Source organism: Phalacrocorax aristotelis, chromosome 14, assembly GCF_949628215.1.
Source record: "Phalacrocorax aristotelis chromosome 14, bGulAri2.1, whole genome shotgun sequence".
Lineage (NCBI taxonomy): Eukaryota > Metazoa > Chordata > Aves > Suliformes > Phalacrocoracidae > Phalacrocorax > Phalacrocorax aristotelis.
The window spans coordinates 4,809,994-4,835,116 of NC_134289.1; the positions used below are offsets into that span (position 1 = coordinate 4,809,994).

Below are 25,123 nucleotides of genomic sequence, written 5' to 3' on the forward strand. Positions count from 1 at the left end.
ACTGAACACTTTTCCATTTATTGAAAAGTGCATTCAGCGATGCATCCTTTATTTCACCTCCTGAAGCTCTAAAGCAGGGTTTCTGCCCTGGATGAAGTGGAGCCCAGCACGCCATCCTGCTGGAAGCAGGCCATCCAGTCCATTTAGTACTGTGAGCTCTCTCAGGCTTGTACCCAGCAAATGTACTCCTCTCTTGGGTGCCTAATTCTCTCTGGAATAAATTATTCTCCCTGGCGGTCTCCACTACTGCCTTTGACAGCTTACTCCATGCCAGCTCTGCCGCTGCATCAGGCTCACTCAGCACCTGCCTCTCTGGGTCTGTTTGAGCCCTAACTTCCAAAGAGCTTCCCAAAGGACCTGCCAACTTGTCTGCATCCCCCAGGTTTTCAGGCAGATTTACTCCAATCACAGAAGGTTTTTCAAAGCTCCTGGCACCAAAGCATTGCTGCAGAAAATGATCAAAAATTGTAGTCTGGGCATGCAGCAGTCTCAGCCCAGCTTTATCGGTGCTGGGTACACCTCCTTGTTATCCCTTCCTTAAACGGGGCAGGGAAGCACTTGCCCAGAGAAGAACTGGATCTCCAAAATGGGATCCAACCTCTGAGGCCAAGAAAGGCCGGTCCTCTAACATGAGACAGAGCCCTCTACAAAGTTCAGCTAAAAGAGCTTAAACTGAGACCAAGAGCAAAAGAATGACAAGCCATCCTAACCCCCTCAGTACAAGAGGGGATAAAAAAAAAAAGGTCTCTCAGTAATTCCAAGACTCTTCAAGTTCTCACCAAAAACTCTGCTGCAGTCCCATGGCAGCAAATAAGCTGCAAAAAAGCAGCAACCAGGAAAAGCACAGAAGAAGGAGATCCCACAGGATAGCAGGGCTGCAGTCATTTTTGACTCTTAACCTCTTCCTTCTCCAACTGGGAGAAATACAATTCTATCTTAAAAGCATTTAAGGCAGCCTGGCTTATACTTAGCACACCATTTATCCCGCAGTACCTTTGCTTTCCTGCATTTAGTGAATAGTCATCAACTGCTTTGTCATATATTGTCCTGATATCGTCCAGGCATCCGTTATCCCCGAACGCTCCCCACTCTGTGTTCACGCACATCCGTCCTTGCTCACCATCCACCATCTCTATGTTTCTCATCTCTTCCATGTAACAGGCATTGCTGCCAGTTCCTGAAAGAAGAAAATACTGAAATTAATCTTTCTTTGGAAGAAAGCAACACCAGAATAAGCTCAACAGCCCTGACAAAACCTTCAGGGGGGGATCCTGAATGTGCTTTTTCTGAATGATGAAGTCAAATCATCATTTGAAACATCACAAAAGACCCCCACTCTTCAGAAATCCTGAACTGAGGAAGAATATTACTGCTGTGGTGCTCAGGGTGGCTCAGAGAAGAGGCTCACCCAGGCCAGCCAGGCGCAGGGTCCCATACTACAGGGAGGAGCAGCAGCACGGCACTTTTGGCACACCAACCCTCGTGTGCTTCTGAACCCAAAACTACAGCAATCGGCTAGCTGCATTTTGAAGTTAGAAACCGCCTTCCACAAAGCCCATGGACCCAAAAATTTGCCAAACTGAAAGCCTCAGGCAAAGAAAAGCCATGGGGTTCTACCAGCTAATTGGAGGATATTTTTTAGTTCTTGCTTCTTTTTTTTCTGATTCAAATTGCTTAAACAGTTTCTCCAGCAGGAAGGTTACTTCCGTGTTGAAATGATGCCAGATCTGATTCTGCTTAAAGGAAATCCTAAGGAGCACGGCAATTGCTAAGTGCTCCATGTACACACAGGCCTTAGGGAGCAAAGCTTTATTAGCAAAGAGAGGCAGCTTTTGCTGCTACCTGGAGCAAGTTTTCTTGAAGTCACCTACCAAACTCTCATTTAACCATGCCTCACAGATTCTGCACCAATTATACCAGCAAGACTGTTTTCCTTTGCAATTTTTTTAGGCTACTCTATCAATGAAGTCTGAGCAAAAATAGATCCTCCCACAGTACTCCCCTGCTGCAGGAGAGCTGAGCCACAGCACAGGGTTTGGGGGAGAGAGTCTGGGCTTGCAGACTGCGACCCAGGTTTGCAGGACCAAACCAGACCAAACCCAGCTGTGGGCCATCAGTTCTGGCCAACCTCCCAATGCCAAGTCTCACCATCCAGAACGAGCTAAGTAAGGGGTGCCTGAATATGTGAATACCTATTAAATCCAGGCTGTTAGACTGACAGGCTTTTAGACGATCTCCTGTTGCCAGCAGATGAAAAGCAGAGACCTGGGTCTCATCCGTGGCAGTTTCCAAAGTATTTAGCAGTGGAGACGCAAGGCATCGGCTCTCCTGGGCAGGAGAGGTGGCACCGGGCAGAGACAGGGCACCAGCGTGCCATGAACTCACCCTTGCAAGAATATTCTTCCCTGCCAAGCAACAGCGGGAAAGTTCACCCACCTCCCTGCCCTGGGGAGAGCAGGGCGACTGCCGACTCATGCAGGCTCCTCAGCAAGCACCATCAGGCTGGCCAAGGCAATTCCGGCAGGGCAGAAGGAGCTGTCAGAGCCCCGGGGCTTTCGCTCTCATTATCCCAGATGTACCCAGGCCACCTCTGACCCCCTGCTCTGCACACAAACACGCTGGCTGAAGAGCATATCTGGCAGAGTTGCAGCAGACGGTCCTCAGAAGACGTTCTCAGCACCCCAAGGACATGCTGCCCTTCCTTGCAGGGAACTCTGTCCCAGAAAACACACCACCGGGGCTGCGCAGACACAGCTTCCTACCCACACCGCGCCGTGCTGACTCACCCTGGACATTTTCCAACTGTCTGGAGGAGAAATCGGTGGTGTTTTATTTTCCTATAAGCCACCTTGCAACTGAAAGCATTCTCGAAGCTTGCAGGTGCTTCGAACCCTTCTCTCCCACTGAAAATCCATTTCTCTGGAGAGCTTTGGGAATTCGCACTGCCTTGTGCCACAGGCACCCCAAGCATGGTATTTGCAAAGGCATCGGCAGTCGCCTGTGGAATTACTTCAGCTGTCTCACTGCTGGGAAGGGAGTTGTCAGTTGCTGCACTTCGTCTGTCAGAGGTTTCCATCACATGCCATTCAGGAACTGTGGCTGTGTGTTACAAGTTTATTCTGAGAGACCACATGCTCAAGGGATGCTGCAGGCTACGTGAACACCCTGGCAGGGAAACTCTTAAGGGCTAAACTAACAGATACTCCAGGAGCTGGTGAGGCTGCCTGAGCCCACGTTTGCTCACTTCCCAGGCAGCGCAGTGCCTTCCCAGTTAAAACAGGCAGGATTTGCTCGGCATTACAGCCTGTGCTTATCTCAACTGATCATGCACAGAACTAAGCTGGCTGTTGAATTCTGCACTTAATTCCTTCATGCAGCTTGCTTCTGAAGGGATAGCTGTTAATCTCAAAATCTTTCACTCCTGGACACCCTAGCTGTATTTTCAGTTAACCACAGGGATGTCTCCACAAGAATACAGACGGATGTGTCAACGTGCTATTTAAGAAAAAGGTGCCAAATAAAGAGAAGCTCTAACACGTACCCACAATGAGTCCGATTTCACAGTTTGGGTCTTCATAGGCACAAGTCATCATTGTGCCCACTGTATCATTCACCACGGCCACCACATCCAAGTCAAACTCCTTTAGAAGACAGAAATAAAACAGTGAGAACTCTGGGTTTAGGGCAACCCCTCACACCAAAGGGGACAGGAAAAGGGTACACCATTGGGAACTCTCAAAGCACACTGAAAACAACTGAAAGTACCGGCCTGAATTTGCACATGGAGAAATAGGAACTTGATCTATGAGCGGGTAGCTAAGGCTCCCTGCATGCTCTACCTACAATGGACTATGTCTTCAGAAGAAAGTATATTCCTGGCTGTTCTCTTTGGCTTGTATATACTTAAGAACAGATCTTCTGTACAGGCACGTGGCAGAGGGCTATCACCATTCTCTATTAAAGCAGAGTGGTAGCAAATCCAGTAGCAAAGGTTTCTAAGATCCTCTTTTCACTTGCTGATAAAACTCTGCTAAAATTAATGCTCTCCTCAGGCTACATTTCTTCCCTTCCCAGAAAGATTCAGCTAAGCTGCTTGAGGCTTTTTCAAGAACAAGGGTTGGGAGAGGGAAAAACTTGTCATTTAGGGTGCACTGAGGTGGATTCCTGCAATCACTACATTGAAAACTCCTGCCTTCTCCATGCTCTGATGCAGTGAAAATTGTCACAGGGTTTGAAAGAAGCCTTGAAAGTTCTGCTAAATTTAGCAAGTTAGAAGTCTCTGGAGAAAAAAAAAAAAAAAACCAACAAAAAAACAAGCAATGAAACAAAATCCCCAGTGTGACTCATTTTGAGTAGCAATTTCAGTTTTGTGGCGGAACTCTCCCACTTCCACTGCACACCCTCCTACGTGGTCATCAGGCTACATGCTAGCATCAGACCCAGCACAGACACACAGCGTTGGGGGCTGCTGGATCTGGATCTGTTGCAAGGCAAACACCTTCTGTGCAGGACAGGAGGCATGGCCCGTTTCCTCAGGGCACACAAACCCTACAAGAAGGAACCAGCTTGACCCATGAGGTCTGTCAAGTCTGGAGGGGAGGGAGAAGTAGGAGGAGAAAAAGAAAACAAAACCAAAAGAAAATTCACCTCTCTTCTTTTAATTCCTTCTCTAAGCAAATACACCACATCTTCTCCCTCACAGTCTGTAGCTTTGAAACCTTTTGTCCAATTGAGAAGGATACCCTAAAAAGAAAGAAAATGGGTTACCAAGTTTCCTGGTGCACTGCAGACTGCCCCCAAAATTCTACAATCCGCTAAGGGACGATCACGGAGCATTTCTATCTGATATCTTCCCTGCATTTGCTCACCTCCCAAGCCCGTAAAAGCACAAAATCACAGCGCTTCACACAGGTGGTCACAGGTTATCACACACCTCAGCTCCAACCCCACGGTCCAAGCAAACGGCCATGAATATTTATGGCCAGTCATTACATGGACTCATAGAAGCCCTCAGCTCAAGGAGAAGGTTCTCCAGTATTCACCAGCATGGGTGCTATATTTTGATGAACAACCTGTCTTCTCGCTTAGACACCCTCAAAGTCTCCTTGGCTTGACCAAGCCAAGTCATCAGCAAGATGACTGCATTTTAGAGCTGGACATTTGAATGCTGCTCTTAACATCACTATTTCCTCCTTCCTTATATACGAATATTCATCTTATTTTCACTAAGACTCAAATGTTATTCTGTACATTTGACATTTCAAATCCTTTAGTGTGAGGTTATACAGAAGAGTCTCTATGAAAAGGAATATCCCTTTACCTATGTGGAATTTGCATCTAAAACTACTAATCATGCTTGGTCTCCAAAATTCCAAAGCAATGCAACAACCTCAAAAAAATACATGTGACAGAAGCAACAAACAAAACAAAAAAAATGACAGAAAATACATCTTTCTTCAAAAAAAGTGGCACATAGACAGGAAACTATTAACAGCTGCACAGGTGGAGTTGGTGAAGAAGTTAAACATGCAAGCGAAGAGGAAAAGGGTACATTTGGCAGGGACACGCTGCAGGCTACGCTGCCAGGGTGACAAAGTCACCGCACATGCAGGTGACTATGCACCTGCACCCTCACAGGGTGACATATGTCACCGCAGGGTGACAGAGCCGAGCAGGCCCTGGTCCACCCGCTCCACCCAGGGGGACCAGATCAGCTGAGGAACAGGAGCTGGCAGCAGGGATGGACTTTTGCTTACTGCTCACCATACCTGGGAAGCATCACAGTTGAGCGGTTTTATACAGTTGGAAAAAACACGATACCTTAAAAAAGGGATATCAGCACCACGGAAAATTTAAATGCTCTTATCTGTCACAGCCACGGGCTGAGCAGCATTTGCATTACTACTTTTGAAGGAACTATTTATAGGAGCAGCTGTACTGGTCAGGGTCAGAGCATGAACCTTCCCCTTGTACAACCTCCCTGTAAGTGTCATGTAGATGATACGAAGGCAGAGAAATCAGGCCTAGCCTAAGCACAAAAGCAGATTCAAAAGATACTAAGGAACTTACAGCATCCAGACTGGTCTGCTTGCAAGGGAAGGAAAACGTGAACCCAAGAGGAAGACGTGCGCCTTTTATCCCCATATAATCCAGGAAGTCAGAAATGCAGGCGACGATGTGATCAAACAGCTTTAAAAAGAAAAGTCATCCATTTGAAGTTGTAAATGTTACGTACTCTTAAGAAGGTATTTAAAAAGTATAAGTGCTGCAAAAGATAAACGCAAATACTCACCTCTTCTCCTGTTCCCTGCATCACCTCTATAGGAATGGCATAGATTTTGTTGTGCATCTCAACTGTTCTCCTTTTACCGCTGCGGATTTTCACCAGCAAAACTCTAAAGTTTGTCCCTCCGAGGTCAAGTGCCAGAAAGTCTCCGTTCTCTGTAAAAAAAATATGTGTTTGTATTTAAAGAACCATAAGCAAAATCTTAGAAAGTGCTTTCCCCAGAAAAGCACTTTGATATAAATTCTCTTAGAAACTCTCAGTTGGGAAGATCTTCATGAAAGGAGGATTTTAGATGCTGCTCTGATTATTCCAGCCCTTTTTTTGTGTTTTTGTTACCCTGAAATGCAAAGAACTGGCCAGGTTGTGTGGACAGGGTTCAGGTTATGAGCCCCACTGTGGTTTTCTCCCCCTGGGCCCTAGCTTATTTGCACCCTGGGGCAATGACATGGGGCCGGTCTGCCAGCAACAGGCACAGGGGCAGTGCAGGCTGCCCTGCCCAGGGCTGGGATTTCCTCCTTTGCACAGCTCAGGAGGCTCCTCTTTCATTGCACCAGAACCAAACCCAAACCCCATCACTCTGAGCCCATTTTGGGTGCCCCACAGCCGAGCCAGTGCCCTCGCTCCAGTGAGGGCATGCCTCTACCTGTTCCATCGGGTGTGCTGCGGACAAAGGTGGGCAGCATTTTCACTTTGGCAGTCTCATGAGTCTTCTTCTTCAGCCCTGCTTCCATCTCTGCCCTCATCCTCTTCTTCACCTGCAGCAGCTGCTCGTGGGTGAGCTTGAACTCAGCCAGCGTCTCGTCAATGAGCCGGTGCTGTTCCGACAGCCGGTATGCCACCGCCGTCACCATCGCTGCTCCCTTCCCACTGCCGCTCTCCGACAGCAGGAACCGCACTTCCGAGTCAGGCACCAAGCGCCGGGTGGTTTTGTGCAAGCGCCGGGCATACCTGCGGCAAGAAGAGGCTGCAAGCCTGCTGTCTGTGCTGCCTCTCCACAGTCCCCAAAATCTATGCTGCTACACCGACTGAATGCAGGAGGAGTGAGGAGCTTCACCATGCCCGAGCTAGCTACAGTCTCCCAAGTAGGAAAACTGCCAGGGGAAATGTAGCTCTTCCCTATGGCCTCTTTTCTGCTGAATACCTAAGAAAAGCCAGCAAAAAGCAGAATGAAGCATCAGAGTCTCACACCCTGAACGCGACCCTAGATGGGAGAAACCTCTAGTCTCCAATGCTGCTCTGATCTCCTCTCCTGGGCTCGGCAGCTGTCCTGAACTCAGTGGTTTAGATGGTATGGGGAAACAGTTCAGAAACAAAAATTGCCCGTGTATGTACCTTAACGTACCCTAGACTTGCCCACCTAGAAAAGCTATTCCAAGAATTCTATTTTGAAATTTTTTTGCTTGCCAAAATTTTATGGTTTTCTTTAACTAAGGAAAATCTTTTTTTCAACAAAATAATGGGAAACTGAAAAGGAAATGTTAAACATTTTTACCCTTTCCAAAGTTTCCCCATAAACAACACTCAGCCCTCCCAGCCAGCTCCAATGCCCAGCTATGCCCTTGTAGGCTGTGCTTCTGCTCCCCTTCAGTACCCACAGCTAAATCCTACAGACCGGAACCTGGCTTGTCATCACCAGTTATTATTTACTAAATAAAAGCCTTTTACCACAGTGTGCATAAACCATACCTGCACACTGCCTATTTCTTCCACTTCTTTTTTTCTGAACTTGGAAACTCTTACGCAGGTGCGCCTCTCCCCGTGCACACAGGCCAGCAGCCGCTCCCAAACATCCGCAGCGCTGGGTCTTGGGCACTTGGATTATTTTTGACACTAAGACTCACACCAAACCCTGTTAACAGGACCAGGCATACCCACAGCAAGAGAGCTCAACTTCCCTTCTGATTTTTACATAAATCTAAACAGCTGTTTGATTGAAAATGTAACCTTCAAGATGGGGAAAAACAAGACTAAGCCAGTCTTTAAAAGGCCACAGAAATATAAGCACCATTTTCCACCGTTTCCAAGTATACCTTCAGCAGAAAAGACTGAAAAAATAGAGTTCAGCAGTAATTTTCAAAACAACTGAGTTTAAATTGAAAATGGAGATCAAGGTGCATCAATGCAGGTCTCCTCAAAGCCCAATCCATGGGCACGAATATTTTGTACAAAGAAACTCTCTTTCCAAGAGGTCTATTGAGATCCCTTAAGGCATGTAACTCAGACCACCATAGTTTTCACTAATATTGCAGTATCCAATTTTAGTTCTTTTCTTCGTGGTTTTGCTGGTTTTTTTAAAATCTCACCCTACTTTTTCAGTTAAGGACATCTTTCCACTAAGCTCCCCATCACAAACCAAACCCCCACGTCCACGTTTCAGGTGCCTCATCTCACACCCAAACTGCATGTCACGGTTACATGCTCAACCCTTTGCAAACCAGAGGCCATGGCAAGTGAAGAGCGTTAACGGCAGGAGCAGAGGGACTCACTGCGGATGCATCTTGTAGAGGGAGCCATCGACCCCCACGGTGGTCCGGAGACGGCCAACCCCTTTGTTATCCCGCAGCTGGTTGAGGATGGCACCCAGTGTGGAGGCTACCAGGTTGGCCGAGCGGAAGGACACGATGGTGCAGACATGCTGGACGGCGATGCAGTCCTCGTGGGACGGCTCCACCCCCAAGCGGGTTAAAATTTCTTTGGCTTTGTTCAAACCTTCTTTGCTCCTACAAAGAGAGAGCAGTAAAGGGTACTCCTTAGTGGGGGAGCTATAAAATGCAGGACAGAGGTGTATCCAACCATGGGCGTCCCTGCCTTGAGAAAGGGGTTAGAAAGAAAATGTCTTAGAGGTCTGGACTGGGAAGCTCCACGAGGCTTGAAATAAAATGCTCTAAATATGCATTTATTCATGGATAGAAGCAGCTTTCAGTTAAAGCCTGGTGCAAACATGGCACCAACAAAACATGCAATTCCAGGTACTATAGCAGCCAGCCTATGAGCAGGATTATTCCCGTGTGTATCCAAGAGCCTACCCTCCTTCAAGTTCATTTCCCACAAGGCAACGGGCACACTGGGTCACTGGAAACCTGTCAAACAACAATCTCTCCAACACAGACCATGTTTTTGTTGTGCCATACGGTCAGACCAAGTCTCATGCCGAGCAAGCCTCCTGTACTTTGAAAGCAAAAGCACAAAGCATGGGAGTGGCACCAGCCCCATCCTGCGGAGCCGAGGTGTCCCCCAGGAGCACAGCACGTAGCTCAGGCTGCAGGTTAGTCCAACAACACCAGACCCGAAGCAGAGCAGCAACCCTATGACAGCTCCTTCAGTGCACCCCCAAGAAAGTCAGCAAATTCCAAGCACTTTTACAGACCTGGAGAAATTAAATGCTTTTTCATCACATTGATGCTTTAGACTTTAAACAGCTTCTCCTCTCTGAAGCAGGAAGCACCAGCCCCACAATTCAGCACAGGCCTGAGCAAACACTTAATCCCACGCTTGCTTGTTCATATGTCTCAATAAATTAAGCCCAGTGTGAAAAACAAAACCCTGAGCGAAGGTTGCCTAAGTGATTTCATCCTAATGGGTCTCCTTTTAGACTTTTACAACCTCACTGAATTTCTGCCTCTTGCACTGCATTTTCCCACATTAATGTCCAGCCTGAGAGCAAAGTTTCTGGCAAAACTTACCCACATCCAACTTGGTCATTTCCCAGGCAAAAACACAAAGGGTCTATCTTGTCATTACTAACTGCACTTCATGCGTCTTTTTAAGGACTCTGGCATCTTGCTAGTGTCAGCTAGAAATCTGAAGCTGCACAGGGATGTGGCCCCTACTTATAACCAAAGGGCTTTTCAGGGAGTGAGGTGGGATTTCAGGGCAAGTTTTGCTCTTAATAACTGAATTGCTCAATAACGGCATTTTTCTCACTGTTGTTCAACATTACATTGGTCCATTACATGGACCTCTGTGGTTAAGATGAATGAACACACACATTTAATGGAAAGCTGTTCAGATAAGACAGCCTGCAGGGACAGGAGTAGGACGGGGCAGGGGGCCACAGGCACTACAGAAGTTACTGGCTGTTCCCTTGGCATTGCCCTTGCAATCAACAGTACCTCTATACATGTGCACCAAAATCAGCAGCACTTCGGAAAGAAAAGACAAGCCAGTGACTACAGTACAAACTATCCAAGTGATGTGAATTTTAAAAACACAGAGGAAGAGCCAGTAAGCACTGACCAAAGGGGTGCTGACACCATAAGAAACCAACTGGCGCATAGCTCAGAGGTCGCCACACAGCACCCAGCGCTGCCTACGAGACTGAATGCTCTGCCTTGTCACGCTTGTTTTCTTTCTGCCCAGCGATCCCGTGGATACAGCAAGGAACCACACAAGTATTTGCTAGGAGGCACTAAGCCAATTCACTCCCGTGTTTAGCTGCAGGGTAGCAACTTCTGAGTTTTTGCAAGCAGGGTGAGAGGTAGCACAGTGCATAGCCTGTAGCTGCACGGACTGGTAGGCTTTCATAGTTCCTCCTGACGCAGAAAAAGGGAGAAATCTTGGGGAGGAGGGCACAGACTGTCTGCTGGGAGTCCTCACATGCCAGCTCTGCACCTGCGCTGGAGGACGGCAGCCACCCCCAGTGCAGCACATCTCCCCACAAAGCAAAAAGAGATGTTGGAAAATTAACATTCAGAGTCACCATGAAACCCAGGGGGTGAAAAGGGATAGGTACTCACTTTTCTATGGCTGAAACGTGCTTTGTCTCAAACTTCCCTTTAGTGAGAAGCTCAGGGGTGATTCTCCCCTCAAAGAGCAGCCCCTCCTTAGCCATCTTCACCAGGATGAGCCTTACCAGCTCTCCCATGTACAGCCCGCTGACCATCTTCTCAAACCTGCAGGAGAGGACAGCAGCAGTCACCTACCTGCCCACGGGCAACACTGGGAGGCAGAGCCCAGCTGTGCCTCCACACGGCCCGGCCCGGCCTGCGGTTTGCCTCACCACAGGCAAAGTTGAGCTTATTTGAACTGCTGAATTCATAGCACAAGTGGAAAATAGAGCACAGAGGGGAAAAAAGCAGCAAAGCTCACAAATAACCGCCTCACTCACAGCTGTTTCCCAGGATTAAGGGATCCACGGTCAATCTCTCGATCAAACTCAGTCCTGATGTCTTCTAGCGAGCCATCATCTCCAAAGGCCCCCCACTCTGTGTTAATGCACATCCTGCCCTCGTCCCCTTCCACCAGGTCAATGTGTCGCATCTCTTCCATGTAACAGGCATTGGTGCCAGTGCCTTTAGGGAAAGGACATCAGAAGGTGCTAACCAAACAGGCCAGGCAAAGGGAGAGAAGCCACATGCATGCTGCAGCAGCAATGTGCGTTACCAATGATCAAGCCAACTTCGCAACGCTGGTCATCAAAACCACAGGTCATCATAGTCCCGACGGTGTCATTCACAACAGCCATGATATCTGCATCATAGTCCTGATGGAGGAACAAAACGTTACTTGGACCATATGGTTTCTCTGAAAAAACACTGCTTGTGTTCATCACCAGTTTGCTTGTGTCAACTAATTCCACAAGGAACAGGAGACAAATAATTTGTCGGAATATCACAGTTCATCTTTTTAAATATCACCTGTTCCGTCTGCCAGTTCCCTATCCCCTGTACCCAAGAAGATAACGAGAGCAGACTAATGCACCAGACAAACAATAAAACAGCAGTAGCATAATCCTAGAGAGCAAAGAGCTGCTCTCTCATAAGCACCCGTAGGTGCTTCTTTCCTAAGGAAAGGGCTATACATGAGGGAGGGAGGAACTCTGCAGTTACACATCATGGAGTAATTTGATGCAGTTGCTTGAGGATACAATCTAGAAAATATTCCCAAGTTATGTATTTCTCACAGAATTCACTTTAAACATCTAGGAGTTTTATTTCAAGTGAAGATTTTAATACAAAAACTATAAGCAAATAATGCAATTAAATAAGCTATCCAAACAACACACACTCATTCATTTCCAGCTTCTTCAGTGTGTTATTCTACTTGATACCAAGTCTGATGATAGTAACTGACTATAGCAATGTTGTCTGGCAACAGTAAAACTCAGGTTTGCTTGAGAGCCCACAACTGCCCAAATAGAGCAAATACTGCCCAGTTTCCGATCAGTTTGGATGCCGAGTAATCAACATATCACCTGGCTACAAGCATTACGCAAACCCAAATTCATCCCATCTCACACTCAGTGTGCCTTTTTATTTGTTTAAATGAGCAACCCGGTCACCTTCACCCTCTATAAAATCAGCAGTGAGAAACTGCAGGGAGCAACATAGCTCACGGAGCCTGAAATCCCCCTTCTCTCCTACTGTGCTCCTCTCCTGCTCCCAGGCAAGGCAGTTGCACAACTCAGCTGAGCCCAGACCACAAGACACACTTTCTCAGGAGCGGGACATGTTGGTATCACTGACAGGCTGCGGCACTGACACACAGCACTTTCTCAGTTTTTGGAGAGTGCTAAAATGGCCAAAGGTTGCCAGCGACAAACCACAACAAAATACCTCAGTTTTGTGACATGAGGAAAATCACAGCTTCCTCACAGCAACTCTGACACTGCTCCGTTTTCACAGCGAACGGCAAAACCACACAGCTTCAGGCAAGAGAGCAGAGCTGCACCACCACTCAGATCACACGCTCCAGTCAGTGACATACAGTGTGGTCCCTGACAAAGAAACGCCAGTTTGCTGCGATACAGAGTTAAAAAAAGAATGAAGTAAAATTTACCCCACGTTTCTTGATGGCCCTGTTAAGCAGCTTCACAACATCTGCTCCCTCCACTCCGCTCGCTTTGAAGCGCTTCGTCCAGGTTATCAGAATACCCTGATAAAACAAGAGAGCAATATTCAACAGGGCACCACCGTAAGACCCAAATTCATTTTTCTTTCCTTAAAAACAAGATTTTATACTTCAAATGCATCTTCAGGTCTCTTTTCTTATATGACCTAACAACCCAACCTGAGACAATTAGCAGTCTTTACTTCTGATTACGGTAAGCTGAAAGATGGGAAATTGTTTTCCCCTCCCTTGCTAGAAAATGGCTTGTTTGCATTTTGCATTTTCAGCCCACTCTTCTCCCTGTTACTCCTCGACAGTTTTTCTTGGAAAACCATTTAATCCTTTTGGGCCACGGAAATTGACTGCTTTCAGAAAAAGCTGACTGCGCGGGACTGACGAAAGAGAAGGGATGTGGTGTTTGTATGTCCAGGACTCGGCTGCAGCGGGGATCAGACTGCTGCACATTTGCTGCCTGGAGTCCCAGCTGTCCGGGCTTGTTTCACTGTGGGATCATGTTTATGGGCTGAGGCAAATGGAAATGCAGCGATGTATGTCCCCGACTTACAGCATGCATCGAACAGAAATCTGGTATTGAATTCCTTGTCTGTGAACTGTCATAAAGAGCCTGCAAATCCCCCAAGGTGATGACTACATTTCATTTTTTTCTATTTAGATAATACCAAGGTGATTCAGAGCATTCAGTATATAAGTAAACAATAATAAAAGAAAGAAAAGAGCATTGACAGTAGTCAACAGGAAAGACGACTCTCATCAGCTCAGCTTTTTATACCCACCACAATAGTCGCATCAGGCGTCCAAGAAGCTAAAAACCAGAGAAGCTGAAGCTTACAGGCACAAGCAGCCATTGCCCAGGTGCACATTTGCCCATATCTCAGCTTAAAAATCAACCACGTCTTGTGCACGTTTGCCCCCTCAACTGGGATAGCTAGAGGGGACAGAGGGGTCAGGGCAGCTCTTTCCAGACTAGGGGTATTCTCCTACCACTAAACAACAAACTCCGTTTGCTTAAGTTTTGCCACCGTGCTGCCCTCATTAGCGTCATTTAGAAACCCAAAGCTCTGTGCTGCTGCGCAAGGAAACCACGGACAAAGCCCGCTCTCCAGGCACAGCTTTAATGTGCAAAAGGGTCCCTTGTTCCACGTAACCTTTATCTTTCAGGAAACTGGTCAAACCACGCTGGCAAAGAGCAGTTTCTCTCAGCGTGACTGGCCACTGACTGTGCTGGAAGGGTTTTTTGCTTCACCAGCAAGGCCTGGGCGCCAGGGAGGAGCCCTTGGATTGCAGCAGGGCTGAGCGGGACCCAACCACGCAGTGCCACCTTGTCACCCTCAGAGAAACCAGGGACCACCTTGCCTTCTGCTCACCGAGCACAAGAAACCAGCACCCAGATAAGCACAGCACAGAAGTAGCAATCCAGGAACAAAACTGGCCCACAGACTCTGGAAAACCATATTTTTCAAATGCCCAAAATATCACAAAAACTCTCAGACAGAGAGGGATTTTTTGTTTTGTTTTGTTTTTTTGTTCAAGAGACACCCTCCCTTGTCTCTTACTATCCTCCTCCACTCTGCCATTGCTCATCTCCAAGTCTCTACAGGTGTCCCCAACCCATCCCACGTGCTACTTGCCTGCCCCTGCCCCACACAAGCATAATTTCAGCTTGCTTGAGCAAACCAGCCCACAAACAAGAGCCCTTCGTCATGCAGCTAAACAAATTTTCTCAAGGGCAATTCAACTTCACAACCACATCCCCAGGGTGACTCTGCTGTGGTCAGTAGCCTGAGCCTCACCATGCACCACAGTCAGATTGGAGAGCTGCACTAAAATCAACTCATCTCTTCTGAACTGATGCAGGAAAAGGCAGCTCTCTGTTCCTAACTACATTCAGATCCTGAGTTAGTAAGCACCCTCGGTTTCAGCTCTCAGCATCACTCAGGAAGTATGAAATGTAATAAAAATCGTGCCTCACCTGGCCTTCCTCAGCACCAACATCTGGGCAGCTGTTGCACCAGGCTAACCTAGAGACCTGCAAGCTAGAAAAGCAGGTCGCACTTTAACAGCGAAAGATCTTAGCGTTTTGTGCGGATTTCACTTCCCTGTATTAATTTGCTACACCGTTGCCATAGCAATGCTGTACCAGGAGGCTGCTGAGTCATTTGTGATACGATGAGCAGAAGGAGGAAAATATCATCGCATCCTTGTCATGGGAGTATTATCAGACACTTCATACGATGGTTATTTCCATCCCTTTTTAAAGCACGTAGCTTCCAGGTGGCCTGCCCGATTGCCCTCGGTGCTGAGCACCCAGGCGGTGGCGTGGCTCAGCACCGCTGCTCAGGAGGGAGACCCTGATCCACATCAGCGTGTGCTTTTGTGAAGTTCAGCAAAATCTGGGTCGTTCCCAGTTACACCCCACAGAGAGGTGAAGAAGGCTGCACAGGAGGCAGGAAAAACCACCGCCATGTTTACATGGGAAACCATAATACTGAGGAGCTCAGGCAGAGGCAGTACAAAACATCAGATGCCTCTTCGTCATCTGCTAACCAGCAATTTCAGACAAAAACATAAACACAAACATGAAGTCTGACAGTGAAATATAACACTTATTTATCCCAAAAGTAAGACCTGTCTGGGACACTGCTTTCATAGCACTGTTTTAATAACACAGTAGCTCTTCTGCATATTAAGAAAATTGTGAAATCTTCTTACCTCATCTAGCTTGGATTGTCGACATGGGAAAGAAAATGTAAACCCGACGGGCAATTTCTTGTCTTTGATTTGTTGTTTCTCCATAAAGTCTCCCAGGCATTCAGCAACATGATCAAAAAGCTATAAGAAAACAAAAAGTATAAAACCACCACAATTAGAGATACACTTTAAGGGAGAAAATATTTCAAACTGCATATGAAAACTGTACCGGGTGAGGGGAAAGGGGAAAATATCTGCTCCAAATTTTTCAAGATATATAAACGACATAGCTATGAAAATACTCTCAGGCAGTGTATATTAACACCTTAATAATTAATAAATTATGAAATACATTGTCCTTTGAAGCATCTAATTCTGCATGGCATCTTCTACACCCATATAAAAATACATTTCCTGAAAGAAGTGGCATGTGGCTCTCAAGCCTGCCATAACCCTTCTACTCAACATTTGTTGAGAACAAAAATGTTCTTTTAACCTTTCAGTAACAGGAAGGAGCACCACAAAAGAACATTTGGGATCCAGTCCCACAGGAGGTTGAGCACTTTTACGGTGGTGCTGAGAAGATATCACCTGCTTCACTCACGCATTGCTGAGACCAGAGAACCCAGCACTTTGCAGGAGCCGCAAATCTGTTCCTGAAGCACACACCAAACAAACAAAAAGGAAACTCAGGAGATTTGTCTAAATATTTTACATGCTCTGAGAAACAACTCAAAATGGGAACATTTTCTAAACTGTTGAACTACGCAGGCAGCCTGCACCAGGCTCACGGGTACCAATTCCCACGCAGACGCCTCGAGGGCCCCTCGATGGCACCCTGCGACAATAGCACTACGTGTCCCCACCAGCCAGGCCAGGAGCCAGGCGTGCCAGGGAGCGTGTGGGCATGAAGGCAACGGATGTCCCTCACACCGAGGTATTTGGAAAGCCCCTCAGGTAGATCGCGACACTCAAAGCTGAAATCATGCCCTAACAATTGAAGCAACAATAATACACCTTTATATCTACTAGTACCAAAAAGCCAGATGTGCCTTGAACTGACCCATACAAGTGGGTGTCAAACTATTGACAAGCTGCCACCTGCCTCAGAAGATAACTGTGCTTCGCTTTTTAATTCCCTGGGAAAAAAAAAAACCAAAACAGATCCAACCCTATCTCCAGCATTGGCAGGACGAGGCCAGGGAAACTGCCCAGTAGATTGGGGATAATTGGGAGGGAGTACAAAAAGATATCTGTTGGTTGCAATTAGCCTGCAAAGCTTTATTAAGAACAATTATTATAGAGTCCTGGAGAGACAGGACAGCACTACGGACAGGCTGCAGCAACTACAAAAAACAAAGATGAATATTTTGCCACTCGAAGCAGGTCGAGAAGCAGTATGTATAATGTTACAATTTAACAGAGCACCTTAAATCCATTCCTCAAATTAGGTCAGATTTGAGTAAGCAGAAGTACAGTAGTTTCCCAGGGGAAATGTTGCCATTCATTGTCCTGGGCAAATCAAGGACATTTCACTGAGTGCACGCAGTGAAACGGCATGGGAAAGCAATGAATGCCGCTGCACTTCTGTAAGACTATTTTCAGCTGTCCAGATGAAGGATAGAAGAAAAGAAGATATGAAAAGAACTACAGTTCAGTAATAAAATATGACAACTTCTCCAGGAGGAATACAGAAATAACAGGAGCATATGTTTTTATTATGCTTTCCATCTGAAAGTATCTTGCTAAATACTCAATCCTACTAAACTTTTAGCTGCTCCAGGATTACAAATGATAACAAGGGTTCAACCTCAAACCCCTCAGGAATTCACAGAGCAGGAAGCAGAAATATTGACTGTGGATGTTGCTACAAAAGTCCCTCTCATGCAATGAACCACGACTGCATAGAGAAGAGATGAGCCCTGCTTTTTAAGTCCAACTGCAGAAGATCCCTGGTCACTCTGGAAAGTCTGTGCACCTGCCAGTGTTTGCCCGTGCGGTCCTGGCACGACCTGCCGAAGCTTGCCTCGGTGAGCTAGCGCACACCCTTGCTGCGAGCCATGCACCACTGAGTCATTAGGGCTCTGGGCTGGCAGCAGAGCGCGTGAGCATCACCCATGCCACAGCCTGCACAGGCAAATGCGGTTAACTATTAGCCACATTCTTGACACTACAGTAGCAGTGTCTAGTCAGTAATGCATGGCTTGGCTGTGCTACTGTTGTAAATAAAGCACAGAGGGAAGGCACTGCTCGAAAGGAGGAAAGAAAGAACGGCATTTATTAATTTTGCTACCATTGATGGTTATAAGATTTTTCCTAAGGAGACTCAACGAAGCATCTGTATATGTGCCTGTGCCCATATTAGCATCCAAACTTTACAAATGCCAGATAACCCTGACAGGACAGTAGAGGCAACATTACAAAGTTCCTGTGGATTTCATTAAAATAGGGCAGGTGGATTGAGGAAAAATCCAAATTCCTGTCCACCCACAGATACGCGGTAGGGATCAGTGTGAGCCCAATATTTTATCAAATGTCAGAGAGACAGGCAGAGTGAACACCACAGCCAAGAGGAAAGGACCAGTCGGATTTTACACCTTTATAGACCTGAAGCGATACAACCACGAGATGCTGAGCAATATGATATCAGGCTTCATTACATGGCCATGAAGTTGCCTGCTCAGGTTGGGCTCCAGGAAGTCTCCACAAGGATGCAGTTGGCTGGCAGCCAGCAGTCTTTGCAAGCAACTGAAGATCTGAGCTCAAGCTCAAGTCCCTGAATGAGGAAGATCTAAGGAGCGAAGAAACCACAGCTTCAGATCAGGAGAACTGCCACAAATCCATAACCTACCTCCAGTGTTGGCAGAACATACAAAGCAACACAAAAATCAAGCCTCAGGCACGCTCCCGTTCTCTGAGTTGGCATGGAAGACAGGCTTCTAACGAATTTTAGACCTGCTATTACACTGCTGAAGTCAATGAGAGTTTTGCCCTTGACTTTGACATGGAACTGTCTCCGACTGGCAAAGCTGTCAGCCCGTGCCTGACAGACAGGCAAAAATAGAAGTTTGAATGCAATGAAGTAGAAAATACCAAAACAAACCGTGCTAGTGAGGCATGAAGCCATAAATCGCAATCCTTTCAATAAGCTGATTATGTATTAGGCTTTAAGAGTATAACTCACTGAAGTTAATGACACAGCTTGCTGAAAAACATACTAGTAGCCTACCCCACGCAGGCTGTCCAGTCCAAGTATTCCACTAATCCGGCTCAGACATTTCAGAGAACCTCAGCCATACACATCAGTCACGAGCACCAAATCATCACCTGCCTGTGCACCTCCCGGCCATCCACCATGCTTGTCTGGGAGGCCTCACGGCAAGGTTTTAGTCGTGGCTGGATATTGTCATGGGGCAACTTTGAACCCAAATGCAATTCTGATGACGCTTCCAGTTCTCCTCTTCTTTTCCTGGTACTTAAATTCCAGGAGCAGCTGTCCCCCCAGGGTCAGTGGAAGCCTTGCTCACCTCTCTTTCAGTTTAAAAGCCACAACAAAGCCTATCAGTCTGAGCTCCGTGCTGCTGGTTCCGACAGCCAAATAGCCTTCAGATATTTAAAAATTAAAACGCAAACATGACAAAGTCCTGGGAAGGATGCAGACCTGATGTCTCCTTACCACTCTTATCACCTTAAGTCAGCCTGCCTTGCCTGCCTGGGACAGGCTTGTCAGTCTCCTGCTTCCAACACCCCTCGATGGACAGGCAACCCCATGCTCCAAACCTGCCTCCGGGCAGCCCACCCCACTTCCCTGCCTCCACCAGCAACAGGTACCTCAGCCCAGCTCCCCACCTAAACCATTCGGTGGGGAAAGTCACTGCATCACCTTTTGGCCAGGTAACAAAGCAATAATGTTAGAAAAAGCCTTTACAAGAAAGGTATTTTATTGCTGTAGTTCAAATATCACAGCAATACCTATATCAGTGCTACTTAGAAGCCATGATTGCCACCTTACACTCACTATTGCATAAGGATGCAGCCACGGTCATTAGATACATATGTCAAGGGTATTAAGGTGACTACAGAAAATATATTAAGGGTAGAAATGCTGCTTGTGTAATTTTTTTCCTCTTTCGTTCATTCTTCTGAAACAAGCTGTAAGTTTCCCGCAGGCCGCATACTCCTAAATAGCTCCTCATTTCAGTAAAAAGTGTAAAAAGCTTGCTGTTTCCAACAATGAAAATTACCTGGTTTGTCTTACGCTGACATGGAGACAGATTTGTCAGTAAAATATTCATTGTAATTCACCTCCTGACCATAAAAAGAAGACAAATCCTTCCCAAGAACCCAAACTGAAATCCAAGTAAATGGATCCAAACATTTTCTACCTTTGGAACACGGGACACTAAAAAAAACCCTATCATTTATTCAGCAAAATTAAGTTGAAGCTGTGCCAAAACATTCCATCAGCTTCCTGTAATTTTTCTAATGTACTTGTACGTTTCATGAATGCTGAGTTGCTCAGACTGCCAGGACAGATATGTGGCTGTCATGGGTATTTCTGTCCCTCACCGAACATTACAATTGCAGGGCTGGTCATGCTCGTTGCTTGCAAAGACTAAGTTGTTTTCCTGCTGTCCATTCCTACCTGTGGAAAGTAACTTTACTATAAAAGTCAGAATTTTTATTTCTAGGCCATTTTTTCCCCTAACCCAGGCAAAAGTCTCCCACGCAATGACAGCAGATTTGCAGCACCCATGCGTGCTCTATTACAGTAATTACTGCTTATTCATTCTCAGTATCAACAAAGAGCTGCAGCCAAGTCTGTGCATGCTGTAGGTACAACTGTTAAGATGCTACGGTCATTCTTGTGGTGTTTTTTCTAAAACAACAGAGTGAAGCAGCTAATCTCTAGAGAGACATCCTAAAGAGGCACTTACCCGTGTTCCGCTGCCGTGCATGATATCTTCAGGAGTATTATAAATTTCGCTTTCCATCTGTACTGTCTGCTTTTTTTCATGCGATACCTTCACCCGCAGAATTCGGAAATAAGAACCACCAAGATCCAGTGCAATGAAATCTCCTTTCTCTATGTGGAAAAGAAGACACAAGTGATTAAAATTTGTACGCAACACAAATCTGGAAAAAATCGAGCTCTTAAGTATAATGCATAGGGAAATGTCCGGTTCCTATGGCAGGAAGTTCTAGCTGCAGGGCATCCACATGAAACATCAACCTGATTCCCTACTACTTATCATGAAGTTGGTGCAATGGCAATGCCAACCACCATTGATCCACAGGCAACTGCAATGAGGGTTATCCAAAAAGAATGGACTAACAGTGGACAGTCGGTATCCAGATCTCACAACGAAGCTGGCAGAGCAAAGATCTCGGGAGAAAGCCACGAAGACTGAAAACAGAGACAGTAAAATGAAGCCATGCTAGACCACTGATGAGCAGTCTTGCTGTAACCGAACCTGTGTCATTCTGGCAAATAACAGTGAATGGTGGCTGGACTGTGCGCTACTCTGAAATCAACAAATTACACACAGATGTAGTTAAATAAGGAACAACTTATTTCACACCTGGAAGCTGAGATTTACTGCAAAGTGCAGCCAGATAACAGAAGTCAGAGAAATGACGGTCTGAAAAAAACCACAGTGCGGCCCTGCACTGCTGCAGAATTAACCACAAGTTGTGGTCCCTTGCACAGAGCTCCTAAATCACTCCCCAGAAGCCAGGGAAAGAGTTAAAATACCTCCATCTCCCTCCGTTCTGGAGCGGGATTTGGATTTCAAAGCTCTGAAGCCAAATCCACTACTCCCCACCTCCACAGACTTCAGGGTGTAATTCAAGCAACAGAGATGCGTGGTCTGGCTATCTGAGGAATGACACTTTCTGCACCTCCTGGAGAGCAAGGCAAATATATTTGACTGAGCCGCTTGTGCTATCTCTCCTTATCAAAGAGAGAGCAAACAAAGACAGCCATTGTTAAAGTCTGCGAAAACATAGTATTTAGGGAAGCAGTGCGTACAACTTATCACACAGGAAAGCATGTCTAGGCTGCACTTCCTCACCGAGGCTCCCTGCAAACCTGCGCATGGCACCCCTGGGCTCGCCAAAGCTGCTCAGGAGGTGGTGAGCAGAGGTACACAGCGCTTTCTTGTCCTGGTTTTCTCATCGATTTGTACCTCTCTGCAGTGCCAGAAGCTTCCCACGCCACAGGCAGGATGAGCTGCCTCCTCCACATCCTGCACCACCGATGGGTATTGCCAGTCCCATCCTGCAGCGTTCTTTGGCCTCTTTTTGTTCTTCCAACTTTAAACTATTACTTTGGGGAGGTCATTCCCAACATCACCGCTTTTCCATTTCTACCTAAATTCAGTGCAGAAAGACCTCTAGCAGTTGGGAAGACCGGTACCTTTTGATGTGTCACCTCAAACTTCGACTCAACTCTCCAAGCCTTCTGACCCCATGCTGGCACCAAAATATCAGGTATGCAATTTATCCACGAGGATTTCCAGACCCAGACTTCCCTCTGGGATTACCCTGCCCAATCTGAGATCAAAACTCCTGAACTCTGGCTCAGCGAGCTGTTCCTCCTCATCGCCCCATGCACCTCCAGGAGCCCCCTCCGACTCAGCAAAGCTGATAAGCTGGATGAGGTGTCCTTCAGGGGAGGACCTCTAGCAGGAACAGGCTAAGAGAGGCAAAGGCACTGCAAAAGCCCTTAGTTTTCCAAGTTTTCCAGGTTTTCCAAGGCTGCACTGTAATACAGCAAACAAAACACTGTCATGCGAGAAGCCGAAAAGGACAATAAGCTCCATAAGAAAAACACAGCAAAACGACAGTGGGAGCCCACAACTCCTAACAACCCTCCTACTTTTACTGCATTGCAATGCAACTTTTCCTTCTTGCTGCTTAAGACATGGGCAAACTCAGAGTTTGCTGAAATACAGATCTTGCAGCGCTTGCCTGCCTGTTTCTGAACAGCATGGCTTTAACCTTTGCTTTGCTCCAGTATGAATGTCATTTACACCACGAACATATCCAAACTGTTCATGCAGTTCCCTTTACTGGGTTCAGCATAACAAATTCCATAACTCATAACCCACTTCAACAAGACAGGAAGCAAAACATTTACCACAAGTGTCCCATTACGCCAAATACCTGAATAAGCTTTATCATATGAGTATCATTTGTCAAATGCAAGCCATTACCTCCAATAAATAACGGAAAAATCAACACTGGACCAGATGGCCCTTTTCCAAGCCTAAACGCACCTCGGTACGTAACTCAAACAAATACTGCACTTCAGAAATATCTTCCTTGGCAGTAAATTAACAGATTAGCATGTTTGATTTCCAGTACCATCATGCCCATTGCAAGGTAAAATTCATTAAGAATTATCCTTTTCAGTTAAAAAGAAAGAACGAACTCTGAACTAGAATGTAAAGTTTTCTGTATGCAAAGTAGCAGTTTTCCTTCTGTGTACTTCAGGAATTAAACCCAAATAGCAGCATTTAATCTATGCTTTATAACGCCACAGTGCAATCGGTTTGATTGTAAATTAATTTACAAAGATCCTTTGAAAGCATTTTGAATTAGCTTAAGGTACCGTTCTCAGCACTCTGGAAAAAACAAACCTTATGGCTTTTGTAAATTAAGCAACTCTGAATGAAGTGAAAACCCCTGCTAACATGAACGTCTCCAGTGTCCCCAAATTTATTACTTAAAAGCTCCTTGTTAATAAAGTACACAAGCACAGATCTGAAACTGAACAACAGTATTTTTCTGAATAGTCAGCTCTCATAATAATAATAATCATAATCAGACTCAAAGGAAAGAGCTTACAAGGCAGTAATTAGAGATGGGCCAGAAAAAAGGGCAGGCTTTCAGCCTCTGGCTTTTACGGAGGGACAGCTGAAGGCAGAAATTGCCATCGGCCGGGAGCCGAACCCACACTTTGGGCACAGCAACACGGACACATCCGCAAGGGCCCCCCCAGAGCCCTTTGGAGGAAGAGGCAAGGGGGCTCCACAACTGCCCTGGCTGCATCTGTACAACAGCTGAGCCAGATGTGGTATGCACATGCAGGTGAGTCAGGGAAAGAAATGCCATGACACCCACCCACAGCAAATATTGCTCACGCCTGGGGTCAGAACATGCCTTTTCTAGGCAAATAATGGAATGGTTTTGCCTGCGTTTCTAACAGCTATCCAAAGAGACACTCGCAACATGCATATACAGATTATTATCGTGTTATACAGAAGTTGTCTGGGGCAAAGCACTGCCTTGCTCTAATCCATGCTGCAAATACACTGCCCACAGCGTGCCTGTCCCAGCAAGTCCAGCAGGAGCCAAACGGGCACAAGATCAAGAAATGAGCACGACGTGCACAACACACACGGTTGCTTTTTTAAGTAGGTGTATAATACATGATCTGAAATTAATGCCTTGACATACAGACACGCATATGCTCGGATCAGGGCTAGCCACTGCTCTGGCTCATTCTCAGTCCCAGCAGCATTCAGCAAACTCACACGTCCCCTGGCCGGGCGCGGATCCCCTTTTCCCTGTGCCATATTGCATCTCAGTGTCTCCCCACTTTGTGACATGGAACAATTTGCAAAATTATTTGATTCGCTGCAAGCAGCTCCGGTTTGCTAACCGGCAGTGCCTGACGGAGCAGCGTACTGGGGACAGGTCTGTCCTCAGCTGAACTCAAACACACACGAAGGAAAATACGGGGATTTCGGAGTCGGTAAAAATGCCGGGATTCCACACCAAAGCCCTTAAGTCACCTCACCTGCAAACCCTTAGAGCAACCTCTGCCTGTGACCCAGCTGCGCATGGCAGCTTCTGGCTTACTCAACAGGCTGCGAATTTCAACACAGCATTTCAACATAACAGCCAGCAGTGCTAAATGAAGGGAAACCCAGGATTCAAGTTTGTTCTCCCTTTGGCTTTTTAGAGAGAGAATCATGTTTCAACTAAAAAGCTTGAGGTGGCAGAAAGCAACAGCAAAGCAGAACCATCAAAGATTTCCACCTGCCAGACAGCGCCATGGCTTCATGTTCTTTCACCCAATAAATCTTTGATTTTAACTCAAAAGAAGCCTCAAAACAGGTAACTGTGTTACGCAGTTCTTGCAGCTGTGCAATCACTGCACACAGGGACATAAGCTGTAGTAGGCACCAAACTACAGTTAACGAACTCATGCCACGTGAGAATGAAATCCAATATTACCACTAAATTATAAACACTATTATATACTGCTCATAAATAGATTTATATACTCTA

The 25,123-nt window shown here is 46.4% G+C and overlaps 1 protein-coding gene across 2 annotated transcripts in view; it reads right to left on the reverse strand.

Moving 5' to 3' along the window:
- Positions 1–25,123, reverse strand: part of LOC142064592 (hexokinase-1) — a 44,979-nt gene that overhangs the window by 4,271 nt on the left and 15,585 nt on the right. For both annotated transcript variants that reach the window (XM_075109729.1, XM_075109730.1), the window contains exons 3-15: positions 20,761–20,909; positions 15,845–15,964; positions 13,064–13,159; positions 11,669–11,768; positions 11,394–11,577; positions 11,023–11,178; positions 8,773–9,006; positions 6,930–7,234; positions 6,293–6,441; positions 6,070–6,189; positions 4,648–4,743; positions 3,542–3,641; positions 994–1,177 (exon numbers count right to left, since the gene is read on the reverse strand). In XM_075109729.1, coding sequence (XP_074965830.1) covers positions 994–1,177; positions 3,542–3,641; positions 4,648–4,743; positions 6,070–6,189; positions 6,293–6,441; positions 6,930–7,234; positions 8,773–9,006; positions 11,023–11,178; positions 11,394–11,577; positions 11,669–11,768; positions 13,064–13,159; positions 15,845–15,964; positions 20,761–20,909 — 1,993 coding nt within the window. The remainder of the gene's footprint in view (positions 1–993; positions 1,178–3,541; positions 3,642–4,647; positions 4,744–6,069; positions 6,190–6,292; positions 6,442–6,929; positions 7,235–8,772; positions 9,007–11,022; positions 11,179–11,393; positions 11,578–11,668; positions 11,769–13,063; positions 13,160–15,844; positions 15,965–20,760; positions 20,910–25,123) is intronic.